The 19,934-nt window shown below is 39.0% G+C and overlaps 1 protein-coding gene across 2 annotated transcripts in view; it reads right to left on the bottom strand.

Annotated features, from left to right (window-relative positions):
* The window catches only part of RIMS1 (regulating synaptic membrane exocytosis 1), a 445,434-nt gene extending 425,731 nt beyond the window's left edge, over positions 1-19,703 (bottom strand). For both annotated transcript variants that reach the window (XM_090282657.1, XM_090282656.1), the window contains exon 1: positions 19,283-19,703. In XM_090282657.1, coding sequence (XP_090138783.1) covers positions 19,283-19,452 — 170 coding nt within the window. In that variant the 5' untranslated portion in view covers positions 19,453-19,703. The remainder of the gene's footprint in view (positions 1-19,282) is intronic.
* Between the last annotated feature and the right edge of the window lie 231 nt (positions 19,704-19,934).

The following is a 19,934-nucleotide window of genomic DNA, read 5'->3' as shown; positions in this document are numbered from 1 at the left end:
CCTACAAGTAAATTGAATACCCTCGGCAGCCACCCGTGTATTTAGAGATGCTCACTTCACTCAGAGAGGCTGTCTCTGTTAGGGGAGGTGAAACAGAGGAAGCTCCTAAGAACAGTGGCTCCCTCCTATCTGCCCAGGGCCTCTCCTCTGGAAGGTCTTCCATTCAGCAGCTCTGAGGGAATGGCTCAAAGAGGCAGATTTACCCAGCAGGGGAGAGCCCACAGGTCAAACAAGAAAAATTACTCCTCCCCGGAAATGACTGGCATTATAGAGGAATGCATGCTGCATCTCTTGCTTCTGGGAAAATTCCCCACTGAGGCTCTCATATTTCTGCCTGCTGTAATGAGGAGGAGTAAGAGCAAAGAAGGGAATAAAAGAAGATATGGTGCCTAAAGTTCCGCCCAAGTTATCATTATTTTATCCCTAAAGAAATAAAAACAGAAACTAAAAGTCAAAAAGTGACCTCCTTGGGTGTGGGGGGAAAGAGCACCAGTCCCACTTGGACCAAGAGTCCAGAAGGGTAAAAGGAAAGATAACTGTTCCCCTTTCATATTTCCAAACCCTCTTACCAACCACACGGTGTGGAAGGTTTAGCAATGTCTGCTATAATATAGGCAAATACATCAGCCTCTTAATTTCACATCTGAAGGAAACAATTAAGGACTAATTCTCAGTTACACTGATTTCTGTAAATCACTTCCCAGATTAAGTATAGAGACAAATCTAGGAGAAATTTTATCTTTTAGAAAATTTGCATTAAATACCATGGACTATATATCCAAATTACCACAGTTTCACCTATAAAACATAGGCCTTTCTTATATACACTTGATACTCTCATGATTTGAAAGCAGGCATTTTGCTATATATGGTATTATGGAGCCATACTTGCTATGAGCTAGAACTTGGTAGCGATGGTTAGATGTTTTATTATGCTTTTATTTTCTGATATTTTCATTACATCTCAATCTCAGCAAAGGTGTCAGCTATAATGTATACATCTTTTCAAAATATTGGAAAATTATCATCACCCTTAATTTTGTATTAAAATACCAGCATTCTCTCAACTGTTCACCAGTACCAGTCTATAGTAGCCTTATATTTAAACAATATTTTTGAAGATTATTTTTTAGATTTATCCAGCATTTATTATGAGTATTTACTCAGGAATATCATTGAGTCAATGCATAAATCTGTTCATTTTTTAAATAAGACATTCTATACAAAGAGAGTAATTCCAGTTAGAAATATTCCTCCATGCTAAAACTCTAGATAGAGCATTCTTTCCCATTGACTACAGACCACATGAATTATGCATGTAAATCCCTATTCATTCATCTGATATTATAAATTAAATAGGTTAGTCACAATGTTTCCTTAGTAAAACAACAAATGTGAAGAATTAAACCTGTAAGCTTAATTCCAGGTAAATCTATTCCAAAGCACTGCTATAATAAGGGATATTACCCGAGTTTGACACACACAAAAATCAGCCAACTTCTGTGTGTTCCTAAAGCTCAGGTAACTGCATTGTGCTAAAATCACTACAATGAATAGGAGTTTTCTAGCTCAGCACAATGTCAGGACTAAAGCTCCAATTGAGATTCAAAATTCCTTTATATAGTATCAACACAGCAAGTACTGTACTTTCAAGCTGGAACAGTGCTCACACAGTATAGTTGTACCTGTCTCTATACTCAAATAAATGTGAATAATGGATGCACAGTACTGCTTAAATTTATACTATTATCAAATAACAATTATTACAGCCAAGTTGTTAACGCTGCCCATGTATGAAGAGCTGTGCCAAATGCATTACATGACCACTGTTATTTTGCCTATTCCTCCCTCCCACTCCTGTCACACAGATGAGACAACTGGGGGGATGAAGTACTTCATCAAGGTCACAAAGTAAGCAATAAGTCCCAGATTCAAACCCAGGCTCCTTTGATTCTGAAATCCACACACTTGGGCATTTCCTTCCCAATATCCCATAATAATTATCACTACTACTAATGGCAAGAGTGTACATTGGAGAAAGACTTGTTTATTACTTGCATTTTAGTATTTGGTTATAATAATAGCTACTTTACTTAACAGTTCCATTAGAATATTTAATATTTGTGCTATCTAACTTGACCTAAGTAATTTTTTGTCTATTTTCTGTTATGTAGAGTGGATAGTAGTAATAATTGCTTTACTGACTTCATAGTCATAGTAGGAATAAAAAAGGAGTGTGCATAAGAGCACTTTTGCTATAGGTACAAATGTTAGTTGTTGATAATAATACTTTGTCATAAAGGAAACATACTGAGGGCAGAAACATACTCTGAGAGAAGAATTTGTGGAGCAATTAAATCTTAGAAGTGAGAAAGAAAGGCAATCCCAGCAATGCCCATATTTTGGACTTAAAATAACTATAAAGGAGATTTGTGTCCTTTCTCCAAGATAGAAGCCATTCTCCTTCATGGGAAGTGCAGGTTCTCCCTAGATAGCAATTTCCTCCCCAGGATTTTCTAGAGGTCTTCACAATATTATCAGTGAACAATCTTATTGTCATTATAAGCAGAACTACGAGTTAGGGAAAGGGGTTCTAGATCTTATTCTGATGCTGGGAAGTCACTGGAGCTCTCTGGGATACACCAGAATGAGGGCTTTAGGGGGGCCTGTTACATAACAGGTGTTCAAAAATATTGGTTAAATGGATGAATAGATGTCTATAGCTATAAAAGGAAGGTATTGGAGCAGATGGGTAATTTTCAGATATTCACTTTTACTGCAGAACTCTTTTTTTCCCAGTAAGACTCACAAATCACAAAATATATGATACAACAGATGAAGGCAGTGAGCTGGGAATGAAGCAGCGTTTAGCACTTGGATGCCAAGATCTGCACTCCATGCCTTCTCCTTGCCCACTTAACATTACTCTCCACCCCTCTGGGAAAACTACACCAGGCACAGTGTGGAAACCACTGATCTGGATGCTAAAGCCCCTTTGACTCAAATTCCATGAGTCTAAATACTGATTTTTGTCATCAACCAGTTAATTATTTCTATATCAAGAAGAGTAAACTAGCTCCTTTTTGGAAACATGTAGCTTAATTAATAAATACTTTTAAATTATTTCAAATAGTTCACAAAATATTCTGTGTGTTCTCTTACATTTCCCATTCTCTCCTGCAGGTGCCTGGAACTGTCCAATGGTCTATGAGCAGTAGTGATGTATGTTGATTCTACATCCTCCATCTCTCTACTGCCTGTGGCCACATGTTCCAAAGATCACTACTTCTAGATGGAAGAGGGCCACCCAACCCACATGAAACTGTTCAAGCAGGAAATAAAATTTTATTATGATAAGCCACAAAGATCTAAAAGTTGATTACGTTAATTTTTCTGACAAAAAAAAAAAATACTTTCAATGTAACAGGAATATTTAGACTCAACATTGAATAGGTCTTTTATAATTTAGGGCTCTATTTTCCTACCCAACAAGGAGTCCTCAGAGTTTAGTGCTTACTTAAGGCACACCCTCCAAGAGAGGAGATAGAGAGGCCTAAATGGGAGGAAGGGATTTTCTAAAGATATGTCATTGAATTAAAATCCCATTATTGCATATCTTTAATCCTGTTTGAAGTTCCCAGTAGATTGTCTTATTTACAAAAAAAAATAGTGGGAAGATATCTTAAAAAGCTAAAGGTTTCATGAAAGAATACGTTTTCAATTGCATGTAAAAAAAAGACAAATCAGTTCCCAAGCTAAGTCACTACCCTCCATAAATCTTATTCATTGCCTAACAGGCATTTGCAAGTGTTCTATAGAATGATTTATAATTTAAGATTTGGGTGATATTGTCAATCCCTAAAAGAGGCCTACAATCTGGACCCTCATAACAACTGATTTGAAGGTCCAAATTTGCTCATAAATCTTAAGCTTATCTTCACCCTATTGGCTTCATATTTAACCTGTGCCTTCCTTTAATTTTTTGTCAGTTAAGAAATATTTAACTTTTCTAAGTTTCTTATTTTGATTTTCAGCTAAAATTATTAAGTGGGTACTGTGCTAAGCTGCTCAGATGTCCTTTTCAAGACTGGGGGACATCCTTCTCCACATATTGGGGTTGCACTTAGCAGTTAACCCTCCCCCCTTTGACATTGCCCTCTTCTGAAGAGAGCCACCTCTCCCATTCCCCAGGCAACATGAATCAATGACTGTTCAATGCAAGACCATTATAACTACTTTCATAGCTCCCAAGGGGCTGACTCAGGCCTTATTGTACCCACGCTGCAGCCCAACTTCTCCCACTTTCCAACCCCTCTGCTTCCTGTCCCGCTCAGCTATTAATCCTGAAAACACTCTCTGAAACCTTCTTGTACAATCATCTCCACCTCGGAGTCTGCTTCTGGGGAACCTGGCCTACAACAAATCTAAATTGCTGAACAGCCATGAGGATGGGAAACCAGTCAATCTAGAATGGGCAGAGTTTTTCCTATCACATTGTTTGTCCCAAGCTGTCCCTCATGGTAAAGGATCTGAAGCAAATCACGTCACTCCTTATTCTGTATCCCCAAACGCTTTCAAGTTAAAATAAAAGGGGGCATCCTGGGACAGAGGACAAAAACATGAACTGAAAAAATGTGTGTAGGAAAAGAGAAGGGCAATTTACCTTGATACCAGAATGCTCATTTATGGAGATCTCATTTGTGTGTGTGTGTGTACACATAAACACATATATGCATGCATATGCACCCATAATATAAGCATGTATGTACTCATTATCAATTAAAATATTAACTCTTTTTGAACATGAAAACTCAAGATGTAACGTGTGGAAAAAGAACAACTGCAAAGGCCCAACCAGGCTCTCTTTTGGTAGAAAAAAATGACAGAAACCTATTCAGACTAGTTCAGATCAAAGTTACAGAGCAAAGTGTTCAGCCGGCCCTCACAGTGACTCAGCCTGGGAGGTCAAGAGCGAAGACTCTTCTCTTGATGTCTCAGGGGCCAAATGGCCTCTCTTTGTCTGCCTCTCCCTCTCTGTTGACTCATTGTACACATGGCCCAACATGCCTTCCTCTGCAGGTCAATGATTATCTCTTTCTCTGTAAAATCCACACTCCTGCTTCCTCAACAATCTCAAACTTTCTTCTGCATCCTCACGTCTCTAACTCCTATCACTATCAGAACTCAATTCCTACTTCACAGAAAAAAAATAAAAACCATCAAATAGTTGGTCCCTCATCTTTCCAACCACAAACCTATACCATTTCTCTTTTATTTACCTCATTTTTTTCACTGTATTATTTCCATCAACTTTTAAACATCTTATATTTATTTTATTTAAATTTAACTTAAAAGAGGGCCACATTGGACCCACATTTGAACTCTACTTGAGTCTCCTTAACTGCTTCCAGCTATCCCCTCATATCTCTCTTCCCAAAGTTCTTGACAGATTTTCCCATATTACCTATATATATTTATTCATCTTCTTCTCAACTCTACCATTTCATTCTAGTTCCAGCCCCATCACTTCATAGAAAAAGCTTTGTCTGAAGTCACCAATGATCCCCTTGTCACTGACTCCAATAACTATTTATCAGTTCTCATTCTATTTGATGTCTTAGCAGAATACCTTTCTTATTAATTCAGATATAATTTAAACACAATGAAATGCAAAGACCTTAAGTATACAATTTGATCAATTTAACAAATGTATGACATATATAATACACATCCCTATCAACATATAAACCACTTCTATCACTCTAGAAAATTGCCTCCGATCCTTTTTCTGTCAACCCCTCACCCCTGCTATCAATCTTATTTATAACACCATGGATGAGCTATGCCAAGAGCTTTATGTAAATAAAATCATAAGATCTGCACTATTTGTGTCTGACATTTTTATTCAGCTTTATGATATTGAGATTCATCTACATTGTTCATGTATCAGAAGTTTATCCTTCTTTATTGCTGGATAGATTTTCATGGAATGAATACCACATAGTCATTTCCAGTTTAGGGCTATGACAAAGAAGACTGTTATGAATATTCTCATATAAGAGTTTTTATAAATATATTTTTTCACTTTTCTTCTATAAATATCTATATACAGAGTTCCTGGGTCATAATATAGGTGCATGTTTAACTTTTTAAGGAAGTACTAAACAGTTTTCTAAAATAGTTGTACCATATTATGATCTCACAAACAATGTATAAGAATTTTAGTTGCTCATTATCTTTACCAACATATGATATCGCCAGTCTTTTATTTTTTAATCATCCTAGTGAGATAAAATACTTTCTTTTCTTTCATTTGGCCTAACAAAGGTTTCTTGGTTTTATCTTACCCTTCTTCTTTAATGTCTTGCAAGGTCATGGTCCTCTTTCAACCTTTAAAAGTGAGATTCTTAAGATTCATTTCTCAGCTTTCTCCCTCTCTGAATCTAGTCATTCATCCTAACCTGCAACTTCAATGCCACCTGTATATAGATGACCCATAAATTTACATTTCAAACCCATCCTGTCCTCTTCCTAGAAAGCCAAAGAGCCAAAATTAAATTTAGGTCTCCCTTCCATTCCTTCAGATACTCCCAAAACCTGGAGGCACAAGTCAGAGGCCAGCTCATATTTAATCCATTGTTTAAAAGGTGGCTTTTGCTTCCCAAATCTGTCTGAAATCTTAACATTTTGTCATCCCCACCAACACCCTTCTAAGACCTTTCACCTGGACCTCTGCAATAGCCTCCCAGCCCAGCTGTTTTATACACGTATGTGCCCTGGGCCTTCATCAATTGGTTCTTGATACTGCAGCCAGAACAGCCTTTTTAAAATACCAGTAGGATTCCACCATATCTTTTCTCAAAAACGTTTGATTCTTCAGATAAAGATAAAACTTCATACCATGACTTGGAAGATCCCCACATAGTCAGGCATATCGCTACCTCACCAAAATCCTCACCACATCCCCCCGGGGCCTTTTCTGCAACTTCTCCTCTTCCACAATGGGGGCTTCTCTCCACTTCTTCAGAACCACCATCCTCCCTCCCACGAATAAGCTCTATTCTTTCTGCCTACAAGGTCCTTTATGCCCCATTTGCCTAACTAACTCCTACTCGTCCTCAGACCTTAGTTTTTAATCTCACTCTCATCTCTGGAGAGCCATCCCTGACCAGCCTCAGCTCAGTCAGAATTCCTAGTTTAATTATCTGATCAAAATACTATCTATTGGCCTATGCTGCATTTATCATGGATTTTAATTTTACATTTAATTTTAATTTTACTTTAAATAAAATGTATTTCCTCCTACAAAAGGCAAATTCTGTAAATGAAATAAAAATTAACTTTCTTAAAATATACTTTATAGAAAGAATGTTTTAAGTTTTCAGGTATGCAGGTGTGAAAATTTATACATGTAGATAGATGCATGGGTAAGATGTGTGTTCATGGCTGTGCACGTGAGCTTGCGTTCCCGTCCCACCCCACTGACTCTTTCTTTGGGTCATTGATCAAGTCTAGCTGCAGCCAAAGCTCCAAATGAGGAAGGGACCAAAGAAAGCTCTTCTCACAGTAAACAAACACCAACTGACTTTTCTAAGTGAAAAACAAAATGTGATTTTAATATCACATCATTCAAAAACATAGTAATAAAAGCTATTTGAAACAATAAATCACTACATATTGAAAATACTCCTAGAGAAGTATTAAAAAGTAAAAATAAAATGATCACAAGAAGTATTGATACAGCATAAAAATAATTGCAACAAATATCATCACAAAGGCAATCTTTAAATAAAATATTTCTTAGTTTCTGGCAATAATCCATCTTTTTGGAAAAATACTCATGATAAGCAAATTCAAAACCAACTAAGTAATTAGAGGTATTCCTTTGAAGTTTTTTATAACAGGATATATATAATCTTAGAGAGCAGGTAAATCAAACCAAATTTGGAAAATAAACTAAAATTGTTTAAACGTGATTGTAAATGGAAACCATGTGGAGAGAGTGTGACAGTGGAAAAAAAAAAACAATGGACCAGGAGAAAAAGACCCAAAGTCTTAGACCTAGCCAGCTGTCTCACTAATCAATAATGAGAGCCTGAAAGAGTCTCTGGGCCTCAGTTTTCTCTTCTTAAAAGTAAAGTTGGAATAAATCTTCAGGGATTAAAATGTTTCTGTCTGATTGCCAAGTACCGTCAGTTGATAGCGTGGACATTCAGAAACCTTCCGAGGTCTCCCACATTTATCAGCAATGCTGCTGGGGTGCAGGAAGTCGCCTGTGCACTATTTGCCAGTACATGATGTGGCGGTCTCTCCGCTCCCATCTACGCCTCCGGTCTGTCTGGCTGTGTTATATCAAAGGCCAGTGTTCTGTGTCCTGTCCTACAGCACATGTGATTTCAGTTCAATAACTACTTATTGAGGCCCTACTATGCATCAACCCCAGGGGCTGCAACAAAAATACAAAGATGACTAAGAGAAAACATCTGCTTTCAAGGAGTTTAAGTCTAGAGGATGCTTTAACTGAGGGGTGTTTTTTCAATTAAAATTATAATCAGGACAACACTTTATGGTCATGTGCATCTGATCTAGTTCTAAATATGAAATTAGAGAACATAATATTATACTTTAAACTATTACTGAAGTTAGTCATGTTTTAATTCAAAGGAAATGTTTCCATCAAGCATGTCTATGTAGAAGATTACTTTTTTTGATTTGTCTGTTTTTTTTAAGTATATTTTATTGATTATATTGTTACGATAGTTCCAATTTTTTCCCCTTTACTCCCCTCCACCCAGCACCCTCTGCCCCCTAGAAGATTACTTTTTAAAATGTATTATTTACCTCTTCCCACAATGATATTCAAATACTATAAGAACACTATCCTTCAAAAAGACATAATAATAAATTAAGAGTAAACAGGGCACCTGAAAATTATATTTCAATTTAACCTTGGAATACCAATATCTAGTAGATTCTCCTCATAAGTTCAGCCAATCTGGTTCTCTCAATAGCCAAAAACACTCAGCTCATTCTCTGCTTTCAGAATTTGCTGTTAGAATTTCCATGGTTAGAAAAACCTTCCCACTCCAACCACCTACTCACAGTTTACTAATCCATCCTTCAGCCTCAGGTGACTTCTCCACTCCACATCCTCTAAATCCATTCATTCACACAGAGTTTTAAAAATTCAGGCAACTATTACATGCCAGGCTTGTGCTTACATGAGGTATACAAATAAGAATGCTCCTGCTTATGCTGTACTGAGGTGAGACTGTCATGTGAAAAAGGTTATGACAACTATTTGCACAGAGGACAAATATTAAAATTTATCTGGGAAGTCTGAGATGAGGTGTCCCGGGCTAATTTGAAATATTACATAAAGATTAGGTAGATTAAGAAGGAAAGTCCTAACAGAGAGTAAAGCGCAGTGGAGTCACCAAGGTGTGAAGCAAGGATGATACTTTGAGAATCAGTTCAGGAGAGCTGTGGCAGGAAGGTGTGTGTGGACAGTGAAAGGAGGTAGTAGGCAGGGTACAGGTTATGGTTTACACTTTACTCTGAAAGCAAAGGGGTCTTACTGAAGGGGCATTATCAGAAGAATTTTAGAGAGATTCCTCTTGAACATCAGATGGGAGGAGATCTGACTGGTGGCAGGGAAATGAATTAGAGGTTATTGCAGGCATCCAGATGAGTAACAATGAGAATCTACATTAAGGTAAATCTGTATGATTTGACAATGGGTTGAATAAGGAGTTGCAATGGTGATGCTACCCATAATGACAGGGATTACAGAAAAACACCATGTTTAGGCAGAAAAACCAAGAAATTTATGATGGGTCGCAATCTGTTTGCAGTACTTATGAGACATCCATGTGGAGGCATTTTGCAAGTGGTTAGATACATTGATCCAGAATTTGGAAGAAAATTCTAATGTAATAATATAGAGTTGGGAATCATTAACATATAAGTATAACTAAAACCAGAAGTGTGCTTAACATTGACCAGCTACTGCATATAAAATAGAAGACGTAGAAGGTCAACAGTAGACCAAAGGGAAGGTCAACATTTGAGAATCAAGAGAGGACTGAATAGAGACATAGGAAATTAGAAGGCAAATAAGAAGAAAATGGAATTATAGAAGGAAGGGCAAGAGAGAGCTCTATGAAGTCCTCCAGCTTGTATTATAACTACAACTTTACCATATTTCAGTCTTTTGAATTATTAAATATTTAGATTTTTTACAGAATACATAGCTCTTGCTTTTTAAAATTTGCACTACCTTGTGTCTGTTCCTTGTGGCCTTGGACTGTGTTTTTGCTTTGCTTTGTTTTGTTTTTTTATTTGTTTTTTATTGCATGTGGCCCTCCAACAATCACAAACTATGCTGCTTTATAGAAGGCAGGGACTAGATCACCACCTGACTAATTAGAAATCATAATTCCACTCAATAGTGACCATTACAGTAAGACCTTTGGAACTCCAAATACCATGCCACCCCTTTCTAATAAATGTGCCTGGCACAATACTCAAATGATAGTATACTTTTCAGACTAGTATCAAGTTTTTACTTCAGGTTACTATATATTAGGTGGCTAGATTTGGCCTAGGGTACATAGACTGCTGTATATTGAACTATATAGCTTAATTATAAGAATACTGTATTTTTTCAAATTATGTTTTTATGACAATTTTCATGATGGTCATAAAGAATACCAAAGTAGAATCTCTATACTATTTTTACTCTTATCGAAAATTTAATAACCAAAAAACAATGAACCAGCCTCTTTCAATATCCCTTTATTTCAGATACAAGGATATAAAGTATAGCCATTTTTTCCCAGAAAAGAAGGGTTAGGTAAGAAGACTTAAGCTGCAATATATTACAAGACAGAGATAGCAAAGGAAGATAAAATCACTAAGCTGTATGAAATATAAAAGAAAACCCATTCGATTACTTTACCTTTGTTTTCATCTCTTTCTACTAATATACTAAGTAATCTTTCTGACCTGGATAGAATGCCTCTATGTGGATATGTATACTACCTTATATTTGAAGAAACCTGATATATTGATTTATACATTCCTTAGATATTTCAGATACCATCTGCCTAGTTTTCTAAAATGTAAACCCCATAGATTGAAGACAAAACAGGTAGGCCACTTGAATAAAGGCCTTCTCATTCCACTTGTTAAGAGCTATGTTTAAATGGTCAAAACAATAACAGAGCACATGATGCTTATGCACTGATCACTTACAACTTTAAAATAAGTTGATATTCTTGAGAATAATAACACTTTGCAAATATTGATCAAGAATGCTTTGAGCACAGAAAGTTGGGAGCTAATTGAATAGACTACATAAATTCTAGCAAATATAGCCAGAAAACTTCATCAATAACTATTGCTATACTAGCTCCCTTTAGCAAATATACATATCATGCATGAGAGCCCATTAAAAAAATAAAAAGCCAAACTGTGTGAGATATTTATATGACAGTACAGACACCTTAATTGGTTTTTAATTCTCATACCTTCTCTATGTAAATATAATTGCATCTTACAGAGAATAATTACCTGATACAACAGTGGGGAATTAAAAATATATATATGCTGAATAATATATAAATCATTAGCAAGGTATTATCATTTACATCATATAAAGATATCCATTTGGTTCATTACGGTTCTTTAAAGGAGCTAATATCTAATTAAGCACATTAATTACTTTCAAGTTCCACAAAATTACTTTCTACAACATTACTTTATTTTACTATCTAAACTTCAGAAGAGTTATCAAAATACTGTATTCTAAAATCTACTTAAATGTCTTCTCCAAAATGCAGGGCTTTTTGCAAGCCCAAAGGAGAATTTTCATATAGAGAGTCCTGTATGCAGTTGTAATCCATACCTATTGTTATTTGAAAATGTTTTGAAATTTTCTTTGCACTAAAAGGTAGCATTCCACTGAGGCTCCATCAATGATAACACTTCTTTCTCAGAAAAAGCCATTCCATTTACCAAAAAATAAGTTTCAAAATTCTATGTGTACAACTTGCTGGCATTACTTATTGATTAGATGTATTTTATCACTGTTAATTGCCTTTCTGAAGTTTTAAATGAATAATTTGGGTTAGGGAAAGCAAAATTTATAAAGAGGAAAACAATATAATTTACCATACAGATTGAAACTCAAAGTTGAGAAAAATGGATACCAGCCATAATTATAGCACCAAATAGACATAAACAGATACTGTCTGGGGAAAACTAACTTCCTTTTAAACAATTTTATTTTATATTTAAGTAAAGGTTAATGTGAACAGAAAATTTTCACAAGATAACAAGAGAAGGAGGAATATCTAAAGTCAATTCTGCAGTATATTCCCCTCTTACCATCCACAGAAAACTAACCTAGTTCTAAGCGTATATCAACTTGATGTAGGAGTGTGAGAATATACACACAGAAAACCTAAAATACTCAGAACAAAATCTTTAAAAAACCTTAAACACATACAACCCATTACAGTACCCAATAGTAGACTGACATAAAGAGAAACTACTACCTCACAAATATATAGCCCTTCATTCATCTAATTCTAAAAAAAAAAAATAATTTATTAACTTCAGTGACACTAAAATCATCAGTCTGTTTCTCTAAATCTTTTTCTACTAAAAGATGAGGAAATTACGCAAAGCTAATTTCTCATTTTTGAATTAGGATTGTTGCTTTTTAGGTATTTCAAAATTTATCATTTTGCCCACATTGATTTTTATGCTAAAGACATTTATGAGCTATTTAATGAGAAAGAAAGAAGAATGTAAAGAAGGTAAATATAGCCTCAGATCAAACCCTGGACTCATTTTACCTCTTGTCTCCTTGCCAGATTCTCACAATGTTCGCTGCAGTGCTGACCACACTGCACTGTTGGCGTGACCTGGCGGATGGGTTACTCTACAAGAACTCACGGCCACAGGACCCCTAGTGGCTGCGACAATCACAGGAAAAGATGGTCTTGGGATTCTTCTACAGTTTTACAGTAAAGATAATAATGGCACCTTTCTTTGGTACAGCAATTTGAAGTTTAAAAGTGCCTCCACTATCATGTTAAAATCTCATAAAGTAAGAAGGTCAGGCATTATCAATCCACTTTACACTCAAAGAAACTGAGGCCAGAATCTAATCCATTGCTCTATCCAGCTGTCTGATGCTCACCTCCCTTTCTGGCCATGACAGTTTTAAAACCTACCAGTTAAAACATGGCGGGAATTGAGCCAACATCAGGTTGTCTGCAGAGGATTCTCTATTCTACCCAAACAACACCAACACCTGACCCAATTCTAATACCTGAGAGCATGTCGTACTCTTGAAATGAATATGATATGATATTTTGTTAGAAATAGCCTACCTCATAAATAAAATTCAGAACAACAGTAGGGAGGAGAGATGGCTTCCTGGTGGAGGAGGATGGTGGAAAGTTGCTAAGGTATTAGAGAATCTGTGAGCAAACAAATGAGCAAAGAGACCAGAAAAACCCTGGGTGCATATGCAGTTAGTGAGTCACCTGTGACCAGATCTAGAGCAGAGGCAGGAGGACTTGGAAAAGGGTAGAAAATGCCACTTAGCCATGTAAAATTCTTCTCTGGCTTCTTTTAAGTTTTATTCTCTGGAACTCAGGATCAAATGTCATTAGCAAAGGGTCAGGAAGGTACCTAGAATTTCACGAACATTAGAAAACTAATAGAATACCGATGAAGTGGGCTCCTCATAAGGAGGTGAGCACGAGGCCGAGTAAAATATGTAAAGTACCAAGCCAACTGCCAGATACACAGAGGCACTAAGATATAGTAGTCTCCTCCCCCAACAGAAGAGGGAAACCAACCATAATGCCCACTTTTAAAAAGCCTTACAAGAACACTAAAGCCTTAGAGTCTATGTACATGGATTCTGGGTTCTATTACTCTAGGTGCCACATTCCTTGGGCAAATGTACTTCAACTCACGAGGGCAGCTCTAAATTATCCAACTCAGCTCCTAGAACAAAATGTAAAAAGTTGCTTAAAAATATAAAATAGCCCATAAAGATAAAATGGAATGCGACACAATGGACTTTATAATCCATGGCACAGAAAAAAACCTGTCCATCTGCATATTACAGATATGGGAGAAGAACAACATTATTTCAGGAATTCCCAACTTGATATCTTTCCAAGAAGCTTCTTATACATGTTAACACAAATTGTTCTCCTCATTTAAAAAGTTGAGCAAATAACACTCCCAAGATGCAGTGTTTCTATTCAAGTGAGCAGCAGCACATATAGCCCACACAGGTTTCCATAGTCTACTCCAATCTAGTAATCTATTTTCTAAAACACCGGTGTCCCCACTGATCTGGTTAAGAAGGGACACATACAAGTAGAAAGAAAGTCAAGACAGGTTGGCAAAAATGTGAACTAATGGTTATGTCTCTTAGCCCCCACTCCCTTTAACATCTCACTTCTTTCATTTTTAAGGCTGCCATTTCCTGTGTTTTCTCCATGAGTATTTGAGAACCTAGGACTGAGTGTGAACGTTTACTAAGACAGGTTTTTGTTGAAAGTGGAAAACTCCAATAGACTTCAGAGTTGACCTTCCCTAAATTTAACCCTATCCATTAATGATGTGAAGGAGCCTAGACTCTGAGCAAAAAGTTGTAAGCCCCCCAACACACACCGAGTTTTTCTACTTAACACAACATCTCCTCGGAACAAGTAGACCCCTGCTCATGGTTTAGTCACTTTCTCTCATTACTGTTGCCTTTATCCTTTCCTTTTCACCCACCCTGCCTTAGCAATGACAGAATATTTGGGGGTGTACAATATGAAAGTCTCTGCAAGCCCAAATGAAAACATGATGCCTGCATACATGGGAACTCTATCTTTGCCCCTCCCCAGCTGCCCCAGTCTCTGTTTCCTTGTCTTCCCAGTTGCTAATCGGGGTCTCTCATATTGAGCCTTATGTATACATTTCAGACCACAATATTATAATTGTTTGGAGGGAGAAAACGGAGAAAGAAAAGCTGAATTACAAGAGTTTTACTCCTTCTATTTTCTTTCTCCTCTCATGAAGGAAGTGGATATTATGGATGTTTGAAAAGTTAGCATTTGGTTCCCTGTTAAGAAGAGAAGTCCAAAGTTAGTATTGTTTGTAAATCAATTGACACCATGATTTGCAGGATTCATAAGGAAAAATGGAACCTCATGGAATCCCAGTTTAATTTTCTTGCCCACATTTACAGAGTAAGTGGCAGAACTAAATTCAGAAGCCTAAAATGCTTGGATCCAAGGTTAATGGCCTTTCCACCATAACATGATGCTTTTTATTGTCTTTGAACTGGAGACAATTCCCCTGCCCTCAACCCACAGGAAAACTCTATTAAATAGAGTGTTGTGAAGCTGCAGGTTCTCCTAGAATCAGCCTAACCTTTTGCCAAACCACTCTCTGAACCTAAGGAAAGAGAAGAAATTATTTTAAGGAAAAGGTAAATGAACTGCAAGCTTCTTCCTGGTAAGATGGTGCAGTGTGGGGGCAAATATTTGGATTTGGAATAAAAGGTCTGCATTTCACATCAACTATAATTGAAACATTTTTTAAAAGTTATTTTTTCAAAAATGAAGAAAAGGTCTGGGTTTGAATGTTGATTGGGCCATGTAATGTGAGTCAGCTGAGGGTATTACTGGAACTATCTGAGTATAAGATAAGCATTTGAGGATCATATGACTTAACTTACCTTCTGCACAGGCTGTTGTGAGAATTCAAATATATATATATATATATATATATATATATATATATATATATATACATAACTTGAACATAATTCAGCTATTTGGCAGGTGAGTCAATAACCACTTAGAATAATGGCCAGCATGAGGTAAATGCTCAGTAAATGTTAGTAGTTTTGTTAAATATTCCAATGTGGTTCTCGATCTCCATTCTCAAACCATCCCTTTAACTCTATTTTTATTTTTTCTCTTCTCTACTATTCTATAGCTCCTTTTTCTATGAAGCATTTATAAAAAAGGAATAATATTTTAGATATAATGAGATCTTCTCTGATTTAGGTCCCAGATAATGCAGTTTTCAACCCATGTAATATATTGGCTCATAGTGTCTGGTGACAGTTACTTAAAGGAGTATTTATTGAGGAAGTTAGGTTTCAAAAAGTCTCCAGAACACACACACACACACACACACACACACACACACCCAAAACTCTACTAAGGTTAAGAAAATACCTATTATTTTCAAATAATTAAATCAACCATTAAAAATTATTTGTAAGAGTCAACTATTTCTTGTAATACAAATGGTATTTGGAACCAGTGTACTTTGCCAACAAAGTACTTCAATTTTCAAATAAAATTTTTCTGAAAATTAAGGTGAAAGTAGCTTAATTATTCTCTTCCATTTATACATAAAGACATTATCAAGACCAAATTCAAGTAGTAATTTATAATCAAGACTGATGAAACTATATGACTATACTTTAATTAATATTTTGTAATGTTTCTTTGGCATATTTACGCATCACTTTTCTGTCTTCTCTGTATTGATGCCTATTTTCATGCATTGTGAAGAAAAAGAGCATGCACAGTAGGTAGCGCAAGGTAATGGTTCTGCAGTGATGACAAGAGTGAATCTTAAGTCTAATTCCTCTGTGACCAGAACTTTAGCTTTGTATGAGGTGCTGTGAATGTCTCAGATACGTGATATAAGAGACTATTTCCACAAAAACTTATTTCTGATTTAACAAATATTTCAAGACCCCATGGAAAGCATCCTGTTTTCCAATCTATTTTTATGCAAAGTTTATAAAAGATCAACACATTTGACCATGTGTCATTAAGTTTCTATATTTAAGTATGTGTCATCTGAATAGCCCCTATGATCCCCAGTTTTTAAGACATAAAGTGCACTTTAGAAAAATCACGGCGCTGTTCCACTAATTGCAGTCAATTTGATATGCTTATATGGCAGCAAACTGGTATTGCAAAACATTTACCAGCATGCCACTGCACAAAAGGCCAAGGCATTAGCAGTGGAGGCTGATTGATAAAGTTATTGTAGAGGTCCGGGCTTATAGAGGGCTGTTGTATAACAGCATCACATACTGCAATGTTTTGTGAATCCTTGCTATAATGGAACAATATTTGCAAGTCAGTGGACAGCAGTCACAGGAACAGCAGTGGGAAAGATGAGAGCAGTCGGACGGTGCTCCTCATTTTTATTTGTCTATAAAAATCTTATCATTGCTGTCCTTAGGCAGTTAGCAGGTTTGAGATTCCGCCCTAAAACTCACCCTCTCTCACTTAAAATCCCTCACTCTCCGCCATCCTTGAAACAGCCAATGATGGAGCGTGATGGCCACTACTTGCACTGCGCCTTCCCTTCCTATTCGGACCCTATCAAGCAGCAGCCTGTGGTTTCCACTGGCTGCTGGAGGCCTCCATCCACCTGCTGTGTGCAGCAAACACCGAAAGGACCAGTAGCAAACCTGTAAAGCCTGACCAGCAGAAAAGGTGCCCAGGTCAGAGGGCCAGGGCTGCAACCCCTGAGGACAGATAGACTGACAGCCAGACAGACAGACAGCAGCACCACCAGACACCATCCATTACTTCCAGTCTCAGAAGCGGGGAAGCCTGCAGCATCAGGGACAGCATTGTTCCACTAGGGACAGGCAGGAGATTAACAAGGGATCTGCCTCCCTCAAGCCGGCAGGCTTAAAGTATTTGCTTTTTGGATGAGAAGGAGCAGGGAATTCAGAAACCTGCTGCTCTTTATAGAACGAAGCCAGCTCTGGCCTTTCAAGTTAATGGCCCTTTTCTGAGTCTACAATGAAAGGGCAGGAGTGACTGGATTTTCTACTCTTTCACTGTGACCCAGCACCCACAGCTCTTCCCCTCTCCCATCTGGGTAGCAGTTACACTGGTGGGGACACCTCAGTCTATGAATACAGCCTCCCTCCATTCTGTCCTGGGAGGCACTGCTGCACTGAGGGAAGTGGAAGAAACCTTTGGTGGCAGCATCTGCTCTTCAGGAGGCAATCCTAGCCTAGGGGGTAAGGGAGAGGCCATGCTGGGTGTGCTCTGTGCCTGGCTGTCACCCCTGTTCCCTCCCTACCCCTTCCTTGCTATCGGCTAACTCAAGATGCAACAGGTTCCCTTTGGTTGCTCAGGGTCTCTAAATTCCCTCTCCCCTAAGTTGAAAACTTTCCTGAATGTATGAAGACCTTCCAAGCGAAGGCAGGGTTGAAGTCCCCTTCAGTTTCACTGTAGATGTGATGCTAAGGAGTAAGGAAAACCAACTCTGGATGCCAGTACTGTGCAGCAGCACAGTGTCACACACTCCTGCACCACCATCCCCTCCCCAGACCCAGGAAAATGAGGCACTGGACAGGAATCCCTTAAAGGGTTGATGGGCTTCTGAAAACGAGAGAAGTGTGCAAATGTCCAGTCCTATATTGTACTGCTTGCACCAGGAACTGAGCAGGCCCCAAAAGTCTCTTGGAAACCAGTAAAGAAGAACCTCTATTTTACTCCAACCAGAGTTCCCATCAGCTTCTCCCATTATTAAAAACTTTGCATTGCCAATGGCATTACATATGGGCAAGGAAATGTGTCTTCGCCTAGGTATTTTGTACAAAAGACTATGAATAAAAGGCTAAAGAGAAGCTGGGAGGCCGGTTACCCAAGATGGCAACTACCCCCCAATCTTGATTGTGAGATGAATGAGTACCAAAATGAACACTAAAAATAAGCATTTTTCTAGTGAAAATACTGACATCCTTCAATGGAGTAATCTCAACCTGCCAAACAACTCCGAGAAGAGAAGAGGAGCTATTCTCAGCACCTCTTCTTTCCACCTCTCCTTCCTTCCACTGGTCCCTGCCGCCTAACCTGCTCCCAGTCCAGGACCCTTCCACATGGGTGGGATCAGCTCTTCTGAGCCTCTGCATATCCCAGACCCAGGGTGGTCTCTGTCCACCCAACCCTTCTCTGCACCCTAATCTCAAGCCAACATTTCCTGGCTCCTGGACTCGGCTTGGTGGCATCCTCTCCTTCCTCATGGCCCCTAAACCTCTTCCCTGCTCAAGCCCAGCGCCCCTGGCCCCAAGGCGGGCACCTCCACCCGCACCCAGCACCCTCGCCCGCCCCTCCCCCACACAGCCGAGTAGGTTGGGTGAGTGAGTGGTGAATGGACCGAGGGAGGCACGGAGGCTCGGATGGCGAGGCGGGGGGTGACTTACTTGAGCATGGCTTCTTCTTTTTCCTCCTCTTCCTTCTGCCGGTCCATCACTGCCATGATAATGTTCCTCTCCTCCTCGGTCAGGTGGCTCAGGTCGGGCAGCTCTTGCATGGGGGGAGGCACCGTGGGTGGGCGAGGACCCCGGGGCCCCACGGCCGAGGACATTTTCATGGCCTGCCAGCCCCCTCCTCTGGCTCTGGGGCTCTCACCTTTCGGATTCACGCCCAGCAGCAGCTGCGCCCCTGCTTCCCTTCACAGCGGAGCCTTCCCGGCCGCGGCACCAGCAGCAGAGCCGGGGAAACGGCGAACCCAGTCTTTCATGGTTGTTTGCCTCCACCCAGCCCCGGATGCTGCCTTTGTTTTGGTCGCCCTACGAGGCTCGGGGCAGCCCGGCCGCCTCCCGCAGCCCAGCCTCGGCCGGCGGGGGCGGACGGGCAGCAGAGGCTCCGCGGGCGCGGCGAGGGGGCGAGGGCTCGCGCCAGTCTCTGCCGATCTGGGCGACGCGGGCTGGGCGCGCGGGGCGGGGCCGGGGCCGGGGCCGGGGGCTGGGGCCGCGGCAGCCGCTGAGGCTGCTCCCAGGCAGGGCTGCCTCCAGTTTGGGGCTGCGGGAGGGAGAGGGAGAGTTTGGGTGTCAGTTAGGCGGAGTCTCAGAG

The sequence above is a fragment of the Furipterus horrens genome, unplaced genomic scaffold, assembly GCF_987537825.1.
Source record: "Furipterus horrens unplaced genomic scaffold, mFurHor1.1.pri manual_scaffold_6, whole genome shotgun sequence".
NCBI lineage: Eukaryota > Metazoa > Chordata > Mammalia > Chiroptera > Furipteridae > Furipterus > Furipterus horrens.
This window is presented reverse-complemented; position numbering and strand designations above follow the sequence as displayed.